Source organism: Cimex lectularius, unplaced genomic scaffold, assembly GCF_000648675.2.
Source record: "Cimex lectularius strain Harlan isolate CLEC.00 unplaced genomic scaffold, Clec_2.1 scaffold330, whole genome shotgun sequence".
NCBI classification, from domain to species: domain Eukaryota; kingdom Metazoa; phylum Arthropoda; class Insecta; order Hemiptera; family Cimicidae; genus Cimex; species Cimex lectularius.
This window is the reverse complement of record NW_019394173.1, coordinates 5,054-23,983: the sequence shown is the minus strand read 5'-3', so window position 1 is coordinate 23,983 and position 18,930 is coordinate 5,054. Positions and strand designations below refer to the sequence as shown.

At 36.7% G+C, this 18,930-nt stretch overlaps 1 protein-coding gene across 5 annotated transcripts in view; it reads left to right on the top strand.

The window, feature by feature from the left end:
• Nucleotides 1–13,267, top strand: part of LOC106663173 (3-phosphoinositide-dependent protein kinase 1) — a 79,706-nt gene extending 66,439 nt beyond the window's left edge. For 2 of the 5 annotated variants that reach the window (XM_014387805.2, XM_014387802.2), the window contains exons 2-5: nt 11,081–11,962; nt 12,022–12,189; nt 12,261–12,683; nt 12,944–13,267. In XM_014387805.2, the coding sequence (XP_014243291.1) occupies nt 11,081–11,962; nt 12,022–12,189; nt 12,261–12,683; nt 12,944–13,036 (1,566 nt within the window). In that variant the 3' untranslated portion in view covers nt 13,037–13,267. Of the gene's footprint in view, nt 1–4,098; nt 4,135–4,221; nt 4,323–9,185; nt 9,293–11,080; nt 11,963–12,021; nt 12,190–12,260; nt 12,684–12,943 lie in introns of those variants that run through there. The other 3 variants (XM_024229976.1, XM_024229975.1, XM_014387806.2) reach the window with 3 other exon arrangements.
• The last annotated feature ends 5,663 nt before the right edge of the window (nt 13,268–18,930 follow it).

Genomic DNA, 18,930 nt, shown 5'->3' with positions numbered 1-18,930 from the left:
AATTCAAAGTGTAACTTGAAACTGCATCTCACTATTCCTGCCCCGCCATTTATGATCATCAACTTTTTGTTTGAAATTTTCTCAGTACATGGAAGGTGTGGAGTAATAGAGGATACGTTCATAAGACTTTACATTTATGATGAAGATTTAAATAGTGAAAGGATCTTCCTCTTCGTATAAACTTTCTCCCATAAATTCCGAACTTCTACTATTTTTTTGAACAAATTCTTGAAAAATCCTTGACCTTCGAATTGGTCGAATTTGCCGTTAAATATTTGACGATTTTTATCATAAAAATGAAAGATATTTTTGTCGGTTGGATAGAAGCGTTGTGCTATCCATATTTGACTTGTCTCCAGAGATTGGAGGCGGCATGGGAGTCTCGCGGACTTTATCTGAAACCGGTTTTGCATCTCGATTTCCATTTTTCCGCCGGCCGAGCGACGCCGTGCGGGCCGCATCCAACTCGATCTCGGTTGGGTCATGCCTAACGGAGTAACGGTCCCATGGAATTCCGGGCGTTCCTCCCTGCGCGAATTCCACACCCCCTTCCACGGGGACCGGACGAATTTCAGTTTCCGCGGCCTTTCTTCTTCGCCCTGGAGACCGATGCGTTCCATTGACAAGGTACACTCATTGTCAATATTCTTGTTTACAAAAAACTTTTCTCTATCCTCTTTGTGTTCTTTCAATTTTGCCATATTTTAAACCACATCTGTTTTTAAGGAATCGCACTCTAGCTAGTGCCTAACACTAATCAAAAAATTTATTATTTTAGCAATATACACTGCCAAGCGTTCCAAAATCCTTTACTCGTTTTGGTTCGCTACTTTCACTAGTTGGTCACCGTCCATGAATGTATGTAGATGTATTAGTCGGGGTGTGTACAGTATTGCTCTTTAAGAGCTGTTGTATCCCACGTTCTGTGCTTATAGCACACGGGTGAGTCCTAGTCATCAAGGAACTTGATTAGTAGGCCTGGTTTCATTGGTTCAGTCTTTTCTGCGGTTTCATTGTACGTACCAAAACACTCCCTCCTGCGGGCAAATGTAACACCACAGTTTGTTAGTAGGTATGTTGGTGTTTCCTCTGCTCTTGCCGTGTTTGGCTGTGGCAATCTTCTTCAGATGTCCATTTGGTTTACAGTGTCCTGTTAAGAATCCTGTTAGGAATCTCAAGTTTTTCTTCTTCCTTTAAGGCTGTTACCTCTTTCCTTCGAAAGATTTTAGGAGGTTCTTGGATTGTCTGTGTCAATTGAACGAGTTCACTGATATACTTTTTCCTTCTGTCTGAGGTGCCTGGTGATAGTGTGGATTCCTATGCCACAGAAAGGCTGGAGTCCTCCTATCAGCGGTATAGCAGCCCCTCTTCTTGCAAGGACATTCTTTTCCTCGTTGCCTTCTACTCCCTCATGTATTGGGACCCAGCAGAGGCTGGCTTTGTTTTGCATATCTAGTTTGTTTAGCTTTTCAATTCATCACCATCTTTGAGCACACAGGTGTTAAAATCCATAGGCACCCTTGGCAATAGTTCAATATTACTAAGCTACCAATATAATCCCAATATTATCTTCTATTCAAGAATAGGAAATCCAACATGGATTTGAATAACATACTTGATTATATCAGTACTACATAGATAGATGTATTCGTCGGGGTGTGTATCATACTGCGCCCTATAAGAGCTAATTTTTTTTTTTTTTTTGACTGGGGCTTCCGACATCCAGGTCATTTCAGCCCCCAACTATGTCTATATTCTATTTACCCTTTCAAACACTACATTCATACAAATAAATACAATCATACACATAAATACACTCATTCCGTTTGGTCGGTGGAGTACTTGATATTCCTCCACCAACCCTATACTCAAACTAATCTAGATTGGGGTCGATGGAGTACTTTTATAAATATTCCGCCATCGACCCCGAATACACACTCTTACGCTCTCATCGTTCGAGGGGTGATGATCACGTTATATTTCACCCTCACCCCGCTTATTTCACGCTAATAAATACATGCACTCAGACAAAACGTATAGACACACAACACATAAGACATACTACATACAATAAAAAAACCCCAATTTCCCGGGCGGAACAGGGGACTCTGAAACTCGCTATCGTGTTCGTGAACTCTTCTTAAATCCGGCGGTATGCCTACACGCTCTCTGTATGGAGCCAAGGCATGACACGCCTCTATTATGTGGGACACATCGAGCACCCTTTCTCTGCATAAGGGGCACCTGCGCGGGCTTTGGCCCAAAAGCGGGTGCCCACGTGTCAACCGCGTATGGCCAATCCTCAGTCGGGTGAGGACGATCCCTCGTCTCCTGCTCAGATTCTCTGGGGGCCATCTACCGGTCGTGCTCTTGACTCGCAAGAGCCTCTCCGACGACCCCGTCCACTGACGCTGCCATCTTTCTTTTTCATATTTTTAACTGCGTGTTTAGCGTCAGGGGGCCTTATAAGAGCTCACATCCCCCGCTCTTTGCTTAAAGCACACCGGTAAGACCTAGTTCATCAAGGACTTTATTAACTGTTTCAGTGGTTGATTCTCTTCTACGGTTACGTTGATGTCCCAAACCACTTCCTCCTGCGGGTGTAGCGTCATAGTTTGTTAGTAGGGTTTGGGTGTTTCTTCTAGTTCTTTGCAAGCTGCACGTGCTTGGGTTATGCCAATTTTCTTCAGATGTCCATTTAGTTTGTAGTGTCCTGTTAAGAACCCTGTTATGATTCGCAGTTTTTCTTCTTCCTTTAAGGCATTTTGTTACATCTTTCCTTCCAAGGTTTGTTAGGAAGTTCTTGGATTGTTTGTGCCCAGAGAGTGAGTTCCATTGTTCGCTCATTTTCTTTTTATCCTTCTGTCTAATTGATAGTGTGAATTCCTATGCCACAGAAAGGGGGGTCCTAGCAGCGGTATAGCTTCTACTTGCAAGGACATTGCGACTCCAACATATGTCTTGGGACCCACCAAAGGCTGACTTTCTAGTTTTTCAATTCATCACCGTCTTTGAGCTAATGTTGTTTGAACTTTTTAATGGCTGTTAGGCTATCTCGTAATAGCTATATTCTTGTTTGTGTAACCTGATTGATTTTTGATTTGAGTACATCTTTTGATTGCGCGAACCTCAGCTTGGAAGATACTGGTGTATTTTGCCATTGGTTTTGAATATTTGGCTCCAGGACCGAATACACCTGACCCCTTATCTTTTTTGCCTTGTAGATCCGCCTGTGTACCGGTAGATGGTGCCAATCTTAAAGGAGGTGTTTTTCCCCTTTTCCCATTCTTTTTTGGTGACTAAGTTTATTTGGTAATTTTGATTAAATTCTTTTCATGTCATCACTTGGGGCCAGGAGTATCGAATGGTCTTTCATTAGTGAGTTGTTATCTCTCCTTTTTGGTTTTATTCCTTCTGGAGGTTTTAATATTGGTTTTCTATGATTCCTCCTTATCATTTGGTGGATGGGTGAATGTACATATAACATTTGTACGTATATTTATTTTTTATCAATTTCCCCATTTTCCGTCGGCATATAGACTAACAGTACAGTCTTGCATTCTTTCACATAAAGAAAATATTTATGGACGTTAGAAAGCTACAAATAGATAACGTTCCAACGTTCCTCCCAGTTACATAAAAGACAAAAATACTCGGTTCATTGTTTTTAACATGTGATCCCATGCAGTCGGCGCATATATCGAAACATCGATAAAAAATAGCGCTTTCGAAAAAAACAAAAAACAGAAGCCGTTTGAAGATTTAGGAAAACTGATTTAGGTAGTGATTAAGCAGATAAACCCCGAGCTTAGTATCTGCTTCGTTCGGCTTTTTCCGCCGGTCGGAAAGCCCTGCCGCGTCTTCACAAGGATAAATTTCCCGATTACGACAATTCGCCGACCTTGACGCATTTATGAGGACGTTGTGACGAGCGTATCCAATGTAAACGCACTCCACCGCGTGCAAATTTGCCTTTTAATGCCGCGCAATCGCAAATTAAACAGAAGCATCGTTCGAACCGCGCACGTCATCCGTTTGACGTCTTCAAACAAAAAGGCATAAAGTCGTTTGTCTTTATAAAGTGTGTATCAGTCATTAGCCGGCACTTAAGTAATGTCACATATTAGAGCTCAGGTATTTCAAATTTTATTAATTAATTTTAATTTGCGATATTTTCTCTTTTTGTAGGCCGTGTTTGGATTCCATTTTTCTTAATGGTTTTGTTTTGCACTTTCATTTGGACCTCCATGCATTTTGAGGACGTATCTTCTGAAGATGGCTCAAGAAAATCGAAACGCCGGGAAATGCCGACCCCTCAACCTGTAATCAACATCAATTGTTTTTGTTCCGTTTTGATCTTTCTTTCTTCGTTATTTTAGTACATCAGACATGTTTCTACTTTTCGTCATTTTCAGTGGTAACGCAGACTAGACCGTTAAAGATAAGCAGATAACGTTACGCCATCATACATGAAGCTGTTTCGTCCGCAGTTTGTGTCCTTGATTCATGCCGATTACCCGTAGTAATAGTCAATTTAGGTGCACTTAATACCAAGGATGCAAAAGCCATGTTACCGTTCTGGTCTTTAAGTATTCTACTATTTTCAACCATCACTAATCCTAGCTATCTCACTAATTATTTTTTAACATCTCGAATCATCATTAACCAACTATGCTTAACCATCATCAACCATCACTGCTTTACCTAGACATTAACCATCAACTAGCTTTGTATTTCTAGCCATGCACGGCCATCACCAACTATTTTTTAACACGCTAATCATAAAGTAAATGTTCCTAACAAGATCCATCCATAACTAATTAATTAACTCAAACTATGTTAACCATATCATTACTATTGAATGGTCTTCAAGCACTATGGTTCATTTAGAATACATGTCAAATCTACCATAACCATACCCAAAATCCTATCTACAACCATCATCTAATCACTCCTACCTCATCAGCCTCATAAGCTAGTATTTAAGGACTATTAGTATGTAATTTTTGTTGGTAGGTTGTTGATGTCTACTGTAGTATGGAGTATACTTTTTGTTCAAAATTAGAAACTACTTGCATGAGTCTGTTTATAAATTGTGCCAAGGGGTATTTTTTTCCATAACTGGGTTTCGTACGTTTTCTTCCACGCGGTTTCCAGTTTTGACGCGTCGGCGGCGGCGTTTATTTTAGAAGGGCGTCCCGACGGCCGACTGCACTTTTGGGCGACTGCCCGCCCGGTATTTTTGGTGGCGACTCCCCGGGAAATCGGCCAAATCGTTAGGGGGAAAAAGCGCCTGGACCACCCTTCTGGGTCCTTCGGGAACCGGAGGAAGCTTTCTCGCCTAACCTCTTAGGTGGTTAAACCACTTCTGCTTTTCGGAAACTTCGGTTGTTCCTCAAGGTTACAAAATTTTAAAAAAATCACAAACTCGTACATATTTCAGCAAATATCGATAAGATGGTACAACGTATATCACTTGTGCCGATATTACATGAGTAATCATCGATATGACGCTTTAGATACACCTATCAGTTGTTACTTAAATAAATGTTTTCATTTTTTGCTTTATTTTATGTGGATTTCAGAAGGAAATCAAATATACAACAGATGTACTAAGATACCTTCATATAATAAATACTAGAGATTAAGATGTGATTTTATAATTATGAGAATGTAGTCAGAACCCAGTATTTTACTAAATACTAATATATTCTTTACTCAATATATTTATTGGCCGAGGTTTCATAAGTTGTACTTTCTTTTTCAAGGCAGAACATGAACGCCTACAAACTACGGTTTAGATTTTTAATTTATTTTTGTCCATAATATACACTGAGAGGCATAAAAGTGGTCACATTCGTTTTCTTTAGTAAATACTTGCTATTATAATTTTTATTATTGGTAGGTTTACTGAATATTTTTACAGAAAAATATAAGATTGCTGAATTGAAGCCCGTTCCAAGTAGTCCCAACGATCCTAGTTTTATTCGGAAATCGTCAGATGCAGTCTGGTGTGATGTAGGTTTCAGAAAAACATTTTCTTTATCGTGCCAACGTTTCGATCTTTATTGAAATCATCTTCAGAGCCTGAGATTTACAAACATTGTTTAAATTTAACAAATACATGGTAGGATGTGGAAAAAAGTGAATTAATACAATGCAAAAAATATTTTTTATATTCAAAGTATTTCTGCTTTGATTAGAATTGCTGAGTTGAAGCCCCTGAAGATGATCTCAATAAAGATCGAAACGTTGGCACGATAAAGAAAATGTGGGGTGATTAGTGACCGTTAATCGATCTTTATTTAGAAATCGTGAGATGCGGTCTGCTATGATATAGGTTTGAGAAAAACATTTTCTTAATCGTGTCAACGTTTCGATCTTTATTGAGATCATCTTCAGGGCCTGGGATTTACAAACATTGTTTAAATTTAACAAATGCATGTAGAATGTGGAAAAAAGTGAATTAATACAAGCAAAAAATATTTTTTATATTCAAAGTATTTATACTCTGATTAGAATTACTGAGTTGAAGCCCCCTGAAGATGATATCAATAAAGATCGAAACGTTGGCACGATAAAGAAAATGTGTGGTGATTAGTGACCGTTAATGGATATTTATTTAGAAATCGTGAGATGCGGTCTGGTGTGATGTAGGTTTCAGAAAAACATTTTCTTTATCGTGCCAACGNGCACAATTACACAGAAGACAAACACTTTGAGCCCTGAAGATGATCTCAATAAAGATCGAAACGTTGGCACGATAAAGAAAATGTTTTTCTAAAACCTACATCACACCAGACCGCATCTGACGATTTCCGAATAGTCTTCGACTAACGGTCACTAATCACCACATACGACCCTAGTTTTGTTAGGCCTTGCATTGTCATGCATAAAAAAACTTATAAAACATATAAGGAACGATTTCTTATGATAACACATCTTCAATGTAACGCGGAGCTGTTAGAGAACCCACGATAAAAATCAAGTTTGTGCGACCTTCCCAAATGCTCGCCCAATCCGTAATACCACCACCTACTTCACCGGAGTAAACATGGGATATATCGCTATCCTGTTCTCCAAACCCTCCCTCGGAAGAAGATCTAAAAAACCTTGACTTATCTGAATAAAAGATTTTAATCCAGTATTTCTCAGACCAATAGTTGTTATTCCTTGTGAACCTTAGCCGAGCTTATGTGTCGGAAGTTTTGGACCTTCTCGGACGTAATCCAGCTTCTGATAGTCTTCGCCTTACTGTGCTTAAACTTGTTGAAGTCATTGGTCGATTTCGGAGAACATTCGAAACAATGATTATCTTTGAGTTATGACACGAAGGCGACCTGATCCATGCCTTCTAGAGCAACCTCCAGTGGTAGCTATGGAAAGACCCTTGGGATAGGAATGTTAAGCACCCTGGCCACATACACTTGACTTCTTGCATCTCCAATTATATGATTCTAGCCGATTCTGTATCACTTAAAACCATCAGATTTGAAATTTAAAAATGGAACTTTAGAAAGAAGCTTGACAGAAAACCACCAAAAATGAGGTTGACTATTCTAAAATTTATTTACAAAATCCAATTGAAAGCAAATATGGGAGATTTTATCTGTGTTTTATTTGCCTCTAACCTTTTAGAGATTAACAGATTAAATATTCTTGTGAGACAATGGAGAATTGCTTCAGATATTAATAAAAATATTAAGGCCGCTTTTTTGCCTCTTAATATAAGATAACATATGTATAATCATTCTATTCGGATTATATAGAATTAATTATGGCCCACACCTAAAACAATAATTATTCCAAATATTATACTCAAACCTTCACAGCCCTTGTCTCCAGACATTATACACCTTGAACTACACCATACAAAAAGGCATCATTCCTCACATTGAATGTTTTTGTGAGTTCACAACAAAATTTGTGAGTAGAAATATCTTTTACAAAAAGCGAATCTACATACTCACCCCACCTTCATCATTTCTAAAAAAAAAAGTTCAATATTAGGAATGATAGCTTTTTTCACAAAATTTGTGAGTAGAACTATCTTTTACAAAAAGCGAATCTTCATACTCACCCCAACTTCATCATTTATAAAAAAAGTTCAATATTAGGATTGTTCATTTTTTTCACAAATTTTGTTATGCGAACCGTCTTTTACTAAAAGTGAATCTACATACTCACCCTACATTCATAATTTCTAAAAAAAAGTTCAATATTAGGAATTATCACTTTTTTCACAAAATTTGTGAGTAGAACTGTCTTTCACAGAAAGTGAATCTACATCGTCACGCCACCTTCATCATTTCTTAAAATACGTTCAATATAGGATTGCTCATTTTTTTCACAAATTTTGTTATGAGAACCGTCTTTTACTAAAAGTGAATCTATCTACATCGTCACGCCACCTTCATCATTTATAAAAAAAATGTTCAATATTAAGAATGATCGCTTTTTTTTTTTTTTTTACAAAAGTTGTGAGTAGAACTATCTTTTACAAAAAGTGAATCTACATCGTCACGCCACCTTCATCATTTCTTAAAATACGTTCAATATAGGATTGCTCATTTTTCACAAATTTTTTTATGAGAACCGTCTTTTACTAAAAGTGAATCTACAAACTCACCCTACTTTCATAATTTCTAAAAAAAAGTTCAATATTAGGAATTATCACTTTTTTCACAAAATTTGTGAGTAGAACTATCTTTTACAAAAAGTGAAAAAAAATTTTGAACTTTTTTTGCCCATGTCTCTACCATCATTTAATCATTTGTTGTTTTTATTTTGAATGTATCATATACGTACGTTTCGGGCGTTAGATACCATTAAATGTCTAACATCTTTGCTCTGCGATACTGTTATGGTTATTCTTTTTGAGAATACCACACTTGAGATGACCATAGACGATAATAATTGAAATATAGATATTTTTTCTCTTTAGGTATTGCTCTAAAATTTAATATTCTATTTGTACTAAGATGCTGGCCGAATTTTCCTAAGGGGTCGATCGGTCACCTTTTTAGTAGAATTTGCATTGTTTTGTCAAAAAACCGCCGCCGTGCCCACCCCTGTTTTCTATTTATCAGAAGTGCCCGGGCCTTTTCAAGAGGAGCTCAGCGTCATTGTTGACGCCGTGGTTATTTTATTATCGTCGAATTACGAAATCGCCCCCACCAGCGGCGTCGCCCGGCCTCGTCCTCCTCACTCCTAGCTTTTCAGTCTCTCATTGCCCGTCTCGTCGTGTACTTCAAGGCAACATCCCAGATCCTTCAAACCCATGGCAACGATGGTAAAATATTTTTCTAAATTATTGGCTTTTTTTCAATTTCAACCCTCGCCCAAGAACTGTAGAAGCCCATTCTTGTTCCTGTACTTGGGGAGGGTCATCTTATGTTTTTACTTATCGTTTCAACAAGATGTATGTACAGTTTTGTGTGGGTTTTTTTTCTATATGAATCGTATAATATAACTAGATGACTTTTTGGTCAAACCGTCGACGACTCGAAACAGTTCCGTGGAAATGAACCTCAGAATGTTCGGAATGCCCGGAGAGGGAGAAGAGCTCCTTACATGTAGTTCGGACATAGTAGTGAATCAGCGTCTATTAAAAGAAGCCGGGTTCGTTGAATGGACGGGGCGCGGCGGTTTCCGAGAACCGCTGCCGAGCCATTTCCTCCCGAGGACAAGCGATAAGCGGCGGACCCAACTCGCGATGAGGAACGGAATTATAATCGGCACGGGGGAAGAACGGGGTTTTCGCTGAATCGCACCGCACGCGCCGCTCGAAATCCCTTTGTCAGCACTAAACCGATGAACTACCGAGTTCGTGCGGAAAAAAAATTCAAACAGGCAGGAGTCGGAAATATTTTATTTCTCAACAAAAACCGTTCCCCGAGTTGTTCAAAGCGAGATTAACCGGATCAAGTAAACTGACGTTAGAACTGCTGACAAACGTTTTTTAATAATCACGCGGTACATCCGCAATCACGACCTTCACAGAGGTCTTCGAGTTGTAGCAGAGCCTTTTAACAATGGCAAATAGAAGTCCTATTCATTCCAAACCGTGGCGATAACCATCACAGTTTTTTACTTTAAACATCGCATATAATGACCTCAAAAACCAGTCGTTAATCATTCCAAACTGTGGCACTAACCATCACAGTTTATTACTTTAAACATCGCATATAATGACCTCAAAAACCTGTCGTTAATCATTCCAAAAACTGTGGCACTAACCATCACAGTTTATTACTTTAAACATCGCATATAATGACCTCAAAAACCTGTCGTTAATCATTCCAAAAACTGTGGCACTAACCATCACAGTTCTTTACATTAACCATCGCATATAATGTCCGCAAAAACCAGTCGTTAATCATTCCAAACCGTGGCACTAACCATCACAGTTTACTATTTTAAACATCCCATATAATGACCACAAAAACCAGTCGTTAATCATTCCAAACTGTGGCACTAACCGTCACAGTTCTTTCCATTAACCATCGCATATAATGTCCGCAAAAACCAGTCGTTAATCATTCCAAACCGTGGCACTAACCATCACAGTTTATTACTTTAAACATCGCATATAATGACCACAAAAACCAGTCGTTAATCTATCTGTAACTCTATCTTTCTCATCTTCTAAAAACAGCATGTATATTTGTAAACCAATGACTTCTGGCAAACGGATCGGATGATCCATGTCAACTATTCCCACTCCCTAAAAATGTCATTGATCATTCCGAACCATGGCTAAATATTTCACTTTTTATTTCTATGATCATAGTCCATACCAAACTACAACTGACTGTTCCACACCTGCTGGCTAACCATGAAAAGCCAAGGACTACCATTGTCTGTAACAATCACCACTTACAACCTAACCGTACCGATTTTCCAAATTTATCCATAAATTAGACATTTAGGTCGTTTTGTGTTATATAAAAGCTAGAAACTTGAAAATTCATTATAGAAGCATTGCCAAAACATTACAAACCTTATGGCAACGCACATTTTTACAAACTGTTTTTGTGGTTTGACTGTTTGTTTAATTTTTAATTTTATTTTTTTACAGAGAGTGTCGACGTTGCCCCTTGTTGGGGTCAACAACCCTGTCGACAGCGCCAAATGCAACGGTACAGCACAGGTCGTGGTTCCACCATCAGGTGGTGGCATAAACAGTGTCCCGTCGAAGCGGTCGACAAAAGACTTCAGGTTCGGGAAAGTGGTAGGCGAAGGCAGCTTCGCCACAGTCTACCTCACCAAAGACATCCATACAAACAAGGAATATGCGATCAAAGTTTGTGACAAACGGCACATCATCCGTGAGAGAAAGACTGAATACGTACAACGAGAGCGGGATGTCCTTAACATAATCAGCACTGCCGGCGTGCCGTTCTTCGTTAAACTTTACTGCACGTTCCAAGACACAGACAGTCTTTACTTCGTACTGTCTTATGCAAAGAATGGCGAGCTGTTGCCATTTATAAATAAAGTTGGAGCTTTTGACACTGCTTGCACACGTTTCTATGCGGCAGAAATCCTGTTGGCCCTTGAACACCTCCATCGGCTGAAAGTCATACACAGGGACCTGAAGCCAGAAAACATACTTTTAGATGAAAACATGCATATCCTTATAACGGATTTTGGGTCAGCGAAGATAGTCAACACCCCATCGGAAACCGCCACAGACTCCTCGCAGGGCGCTGGACGCCAGAGGAGGAACAGCTTTGTTGGCACCGCACAGTACGTCTCGCCTGAACTACTGACTGATAAGACTGCCCACTACGCCTCGGACCTGTGGGCCCTCGGATGCGTTATCTATCAAATGATCTCCGGCCTCCCACCGTTCAGGGGTCGCAGTGAATATACAATCTTCCAGAAAATACAAAAACTCGAGTATGAGTTTCCGGAAGGTTTTGATGAAGATGCAAAGGATCTCGTCCAGAAGCTTCTTGTAAGTGTGCACTTACCCTCATCCTCGATGAAGTTTTAATTTTTTAAATGTTTTCGCAGGTTCAGGATCCGAACGAGAGATTGGGTGCACATGACGATGTTCAAACAGAAGGCTATGTTTCAGTGAGGAATCACAAGTTCTTTGAAGGCGTCGATTTTAAAAACATCCTTTTGCAGACACCTCCCAAAATCTCACCGTACTTCCACGTCCCTGATAGCAATTATAATGTAAATAAGTGAAATTTTACAATTATCAAATAAAAATTGACCGTGAATTAAATCTTTGTTTTTCAATAAAGGTTCCTGACCATATCGAACCAGGACTGAACAGCCAGCTGAGCCGGCTGCTTGGACTTGGTGATGCTGAAGAGGTCAGCTCTCCGTCAGCAGCCCAGTCAGGAGATGTGACCCGGACAAGCTCAGGGAACCGGCGCCAGGGGGTCAGTGCTATAATGCGCGACCCACAGCTTAAGAAGGCCAAACTGCTCGAACAGGCCGCAACGTCCCGGTACCACCAGCTTGTCGAAGGACGACTCATACTGAAACAGGGAATCGTGAACAAGCGTAAGGGTCTTTTCTCCCGACGGCGCATGCTCCTCCTCACCGAAGGGCCTAGGCTGTTCTACGTCGACCCAGCAACTATGGTCCTAAAGGGCGAAATCCCATATTCCTCGAGTATTTCGACTGAACCAAAGAATTTCAAGACGTTCTTTGTACATACCGTAAGTATTTTTTTTTCCTTTTTTTTTGTAATCCATGAAACTGAACATTCATAACAACGGAAGACGGGGAGAGGGCAGCACCCTGAAATTGATACTTGATTTTAAAAAAATAAATACTACTATTATAAAATGTGTTTTTGGTTGTCTCCATCTGAATAATGGGTCAATGTAATTTTTTTTTTTTTTTTTTTTTTCAAAAATAAATATATGCGATTGTATACAGTATGTAACAAACTAATTATTTATTTATTTTGTTACAGCCTAATAGAACGTACTACCTCGAAGAACCAGAAGGCTACGCACTCGACTGGTGCAAAGCCATCGATGAGATGAAGGTTTTTGTCATTGACTGATAAAACTATAATATTCAAGGGACGGAGACGAGCGACAGACCTGTGATATACTTTAAAACAAAAAAAGAAGAAACAAAAAAAACAACGCCGTCTTCACAGCTCTTCCTTTCTTATCCTGCATTCCAAATTATACCGAGAGGAAAAGAACCGTTGTATTCTAATTAATTTACCAGTTATTGATATTAACGTCCGTCGCCTTAATGACGAAGGATTTTATTAGTTAGTTTAGCAGAAAAGAAAAAAAAACAAAAACCTTAATTTATTTTAAAATTTATTATTAATTTATTTATATATAAAATGTAATTTATTTGCGATTGTTTCGATAAGTTGGAAAAAAAGGGGAAAAACCTGCTAAAGCATTCCCATACAAATAGAAATTATTTATTGATCAGTTTTGCAGGAGGAAAAAAAATAGTCAGACAAAAATTGTATTAAAAAAATAATATTAATAAAAAATGTGTGTGATAAATGTTTTTAGCTTTTTCCCCTTACAATTTTTTACAAAAAAAAATGTAATTAAATATTAGTATAAATTTGTTGTTTATAGTTACCAATACTCATCCTTCTCTACTTCTTTTTATATATAATAATTTCTTATATTGACTGAAGGATGAAGTTTTTCTTTGTCTTCTTTGTTTAAATTATACTGCATGTTAATTTAAAAACCATTTTCCCTCGCGACCCTAATATTTTTTGTTCTTGTTATCAAACAGGGTCTTTTCGTTAAACTATAAAAAATAACATAAATTTAAAAAAAATATATAAATATAGTATAAATTAAAAGATTCGATAAAACTTTTTTTCTTTAGACAAATTTTTGAATGAATAAAAAATGAGAAAAAGTTACGAGTCTTTAGGTGTTAATTTTTTTTTGCATGCGTACACACGTATTGTGAATGTAAAAAAAGAGATTTTTTAATAGGTAAATTTAAGCAAAATAAAAAAAAGGTTTTATTTTCCAAAATATGAAAGAAAATAAGTTATTGTAAAAAAAACCCAGTCTGCGCCCCTTCTTCTTTTATTTTATTAATTAAGTTTATAAACTAAATATCCTAATTAGATTAATTCGTCACATTCCTAGTTTGTTAATAAATATTAAGAATTTATTATTAATATCGTAACGAATTGTAAATAGAATTTTGAGAAATAAAAGAGGCGGGCTCAGAGTATTTATATTTTTGGAAAATTCAAACTTTTACAAGATGCTTAGCTGAAAAAAATGAATTTATTTATTTATTTATATTAGCCATTTCCATTTATTTTTTATTTTTGTTCTGCCCTGCTTAAATGTTTCCTTTTTTCTACGTATGTAACTTATTTAAAAGAAAATCAATCCTTTGCAGTTGTTCAAAGTTATCAACCCATCATTCTTCCTCCTATTAAAAAAAATATATAAAAATAAATAAATAAATGATATCTGATCATGTAGAAAAATGTCATAAGAATGTTCAGTATTTGTAATATTTATTCTTATTTATTACTCTTTATGTTTTTAAACGTTAAGTAATGCTTTATTATATTGAGAGACAGAATAAAGAAAGTAATAACAAACTGATTAATAAAAGGATTTAATGGAAAAGTACTAGATTTTTTTATTTTTAACCTTGATCTGATCCTTGTTCAATGGTTTGAGTTAACGCCAGGCTGGATGACATTTTGTTTGCTAAGGGAAAGTAAGATGACTATAGGTCAGCCAGTTAAATTTAAAAAAATTAATAAAATTTCTATTTTTAGGCTAAATTAACAGGATTTGCAAATATAAAATTTTTGGAATAAGACATAGAACCTAAAGAGAATTTTTTGGAAAAAAGAACTGCAGGCATTTGGGGATGAAATGATATAGCTGTTGACTATGTCAACCGGTTCGACTGGTACGGATGGTCTGAGGAGGTCTGGCCCAGGACCACCAATACACAGGAGAAGGTAAACAGTCATTGGAGTAAAGATAAAGGTTTTAGGTTAGATTCTGAACAAATATGTTTTTTATGCATTTATGTGAGCTTTTTATACTTTGGGGGGGGGGGCACAAATCAAACAAAGATACTTTCAGGATTTATAGAAAATTTCGTGTTGAAGAAAAAAGTTCCGAACAACATAGGTCCTCAAATGAAGCCTTCTATTAGAAAAACCTCTAAAAACAGGGTTTTTTTATAGCTTTTTTTAAGAATTACTCCCATATGGATTCATGGATTCATATCTCAAAATACGTATAGAAAAAAATTTATTCGAAAATTAATTTTTAAGTAGACTGAGACCAACTGCACGTTTTTATCTTAATCTAATTTACAGGAAATTTCTTGCTGAACAAAAAAGTTCCTAACAACATAGGTCCTCAAATGAAGCCTTCTATTAGAAAAACCTCTAAAAACAGGGTTTTTTTAAGAATTTCTCCCATATGGATTTATGTCTCAAAATACGTATAGAAAAAATCTATTCCAACATTAAATTTTAACTAGAATGAGATCAACTGCACGTTTTTATCTTAATCTAATTTACAGGAAATTTCATCTTGAAGAAAAAAGTTCCTACATAGGTCCTCAACTGAAGCCTTCTATTAGAAAAACCTCTAAAAACAGGTTTTTTTTAAAATAGGTTTTTTAAGAATTACTCCCATATGGATTCATGGATTCATGTCTTAAACTACGTTTAAAAAAAAAATCTATTCCAACATTAAATTTTGAGTAGAATGAGACCAACTGCACGTTTTTATCTTAATCTAATTTACAGGAAATTTCGTGCTGAACAAAAACGTTCCTAAAAACAGGCCCTCAAATGAAGCCTTCTATTAGAAAAACCTCTAAAAATGGTGTTTTTTTATAGCTTTTTTTAAGAATTACGCCCATATGGATTCATGTTTCAAAATACTTATAGAAAAAAATCTATTCCAACATTAAATTTTAAGGAGAATGAGACTAACTGCACGTTTTTATCCTAATCTAATTTACAGGAAATCTCGTCTTGAAGAAAAAATTTCCTGCAAACATAGGTCCTCAAATGAAGCCTTCTGTCAGAAAAACCTCTAAAAATAGTTTTTTAAATAGCTTTTTTTAAGAATTACTCCCATATGGATGCATGTCTCAAAATACGTATAGAAAAAAAATCTATTCCAGCATTAAATTTTGAGTAGAATGAGACCAACTGCACGTTTTTATCTTAATCTAATTTACAGGAAATTTCGTGTTGAAAAAAATTCCTACAAACATAGGTCCTCAAATGAAGCCTTCTGACAGAAAAACCTCTAAAAATAGAGTTTTTTGTAGTTTTTTTAAGAATTACTCCCATATGGATTCATGCCTCAAAATACTATAGAAAAAAATCTATTCGAAAATTAATTTTTAAGTAGAATGAAGACAACCGCACGTTTTTATCTAAATCCATTGCCAAGATTTGATTTTTTGATATAATAACCACATTTTTCCAGAGAAAAACTTTTAAACATTTTTTCAATGTTAACACTTTGAAATAAACAAAACACTTCGTTGTAAGAAATAATGTAAAATGAGACCAACGACACCTCATAGGCATTGGAGCCAGGAGTTTTGGCCAATTTTGAAAGTTTTGGCTTGTTAGTAAATCACTTGAAAGAAGGAAGAACTGGAGCTGTTTTTTTTTTTTTTCAAGAATTACTTCCTAATAGTAATTCTTGAAAAAAAAAAGTTTTAGTAATCACGGTTTTTAGAGATTTTTGTGTTTTTCTCATAGAAGGCTTTATTTGGGGGCCTATGTTGTTAGGAACATTTTTGTTCAGCATGAAATTTCCTATAAATCCTCAAAGTATTTCTGTTTCGTTTGGGCCCACCCTGCATAAATCAGCCATTGACTGTACAAAGTTCGTGCATTTTTCTTTTTACTATGGAACAGATACAACTAACTTTTGAAAAATATGTTCACTGTCAGGTAAAAAAAATTCCACCCACTTGTAATATAACTATGATTTGTATAAGTTTTTATATATTAAACAAAGTTTCTGGTTTTTGAACGTTTAATAATTGAGTCTTTGTCTAAAAATGTTAATTGCTAAGGATAATGAAGAAAACCAAATTAGTTGTAGATTTTTAATTAACATTTCAATATCGCATATTTCCTCCTCTTGCCTTAATTACACCTCGAAAACGGCTCTACCATTCTGGAAATGTCTCTTTGATGGAGGTTAGCTCATTCTTCATGAAGAGACCTTTCAAGATCGTGGATTGTTTCAGGAAGTGATGGACGTGGTATTGTTCTTCTGTTGAGGTTATCCCATAAATGTTCGATGGTGTTTTGAGTCTGGAGAAAGGGCTGGCCAGGCTGTTGTTGTGCGGATGAAGGTACGCTTGTACTAGCGACATGTGGACTGGCATTATCGTGCCTTAGAATAGGATTATCACTGATTTCATCGAGGATAGGCATGATGTTCCAAAATTTCATCCACATAGCGAGTGGCCGTCTTGTCTCCACGAACAAGAACCAAATCTGTGCAACTCTCCATTGAAATTCCCGCCCACACCATCACTGAGCAACGTTGAAATGGTCGGCTCTCGTACCTTTCGTTTCGCCTTCTCTGCTCTCTTTCACACCCATCTAAACACAGTAGAGCAAAACTACCCTCATCTGAAAAGCAGACCAATCGTCCAAAAGCGGCCTATAGACGATAATATTGCACAATATTTTGGGTTGTGCAATCTAATTGATCGTGTGTAGACGACATTGAAAGTTTGTGCAATACATTTCATGATTGACGAAATGAAAATATATTTGTATATTGTACAACCTGGAAAATATTGCACCGTCTGTTGGCATTATTGCGCAATATCAGTCAGTTTGTGAAGTATCAGCAAGTGCACAAAATATTGCACAAACTTCAATATCGCCTTCAAACTATTCAAGTTAATTGCATAAACAAAATTTTGTACAGTATTATTGTACGTTAAGGGGCAACCGTCAAATTATTGAGCAATCTATATTGTACAATAATGTTGACCGTCTATGGGCCGCTAAAGACCGATGGCTGCGTTCTCGAGCAAATGGGAGCAGTGTAACTACGTTTTGGTCAATTCTGGTCCTACTACGGGGTGAAAAGCCATCAGTCCATACAGATTTAATCTTCTTCGAGCAGTGCGTTCAGAAATTCGGACATCTCGAACTTCCTGGAGCTGTTGAATCGCTTGAACAACGCTTTTTTGTACAACGGTTTCGCAATATACTCGAAGTCAAAAAACGGTCATTCTGTGGTTCTGTTACCCTTGGGATTCTAGAACCGGGCCTTCTATTGAAGAACCCAGTTTCTCGAAAACGTCTAACGGCGTCTCGCATTGTTTCGTAGTGAACTCCGATGCCAGTGGGCGCATAGCTGATGGAGCGTCCATCATCAATAAGTGCCACACCACGCACAACATCCTCAGCACTAAGTGGCATTTTTAACTTTAAAAATTGAAATTAAGAAAACAAAAATGAAAACTAAACAGTTTATGCTTCAGAATTAAAATAGGACTGTACAAATATTTAAAATTCCGTAAAAAGTAAACATTGAAAAATCCATTATTATTGTTTCGGATTAAGGATTTAGTGTGTTTACCTCTAATTTAAATTCCCAATTTAAAATATAGCATAAAAAGATATTTATTGGTATAAAACAATGAGAAAAATTATGGGCAGAATTTTCTTTTATTGAGAAAATGAAAAAAAAAATCAGTTGGGTGGAATTTTTTCCTGTCATAGAATTTCGAGGCAGCCGCTTCAGTACACAAAATTTATTTTTGAGTAATTGCGGTGTAAATGTTAATTATTAATTCATTAATAATTAAACATTAGATTTTATGAAGATTATATTTAGGCTATAGGTACTTAAAAAGCAACCGTTTAAAAAAAGTTAATTTAATATTAAAATGTATTGTTTTATTTATATAATTATATAC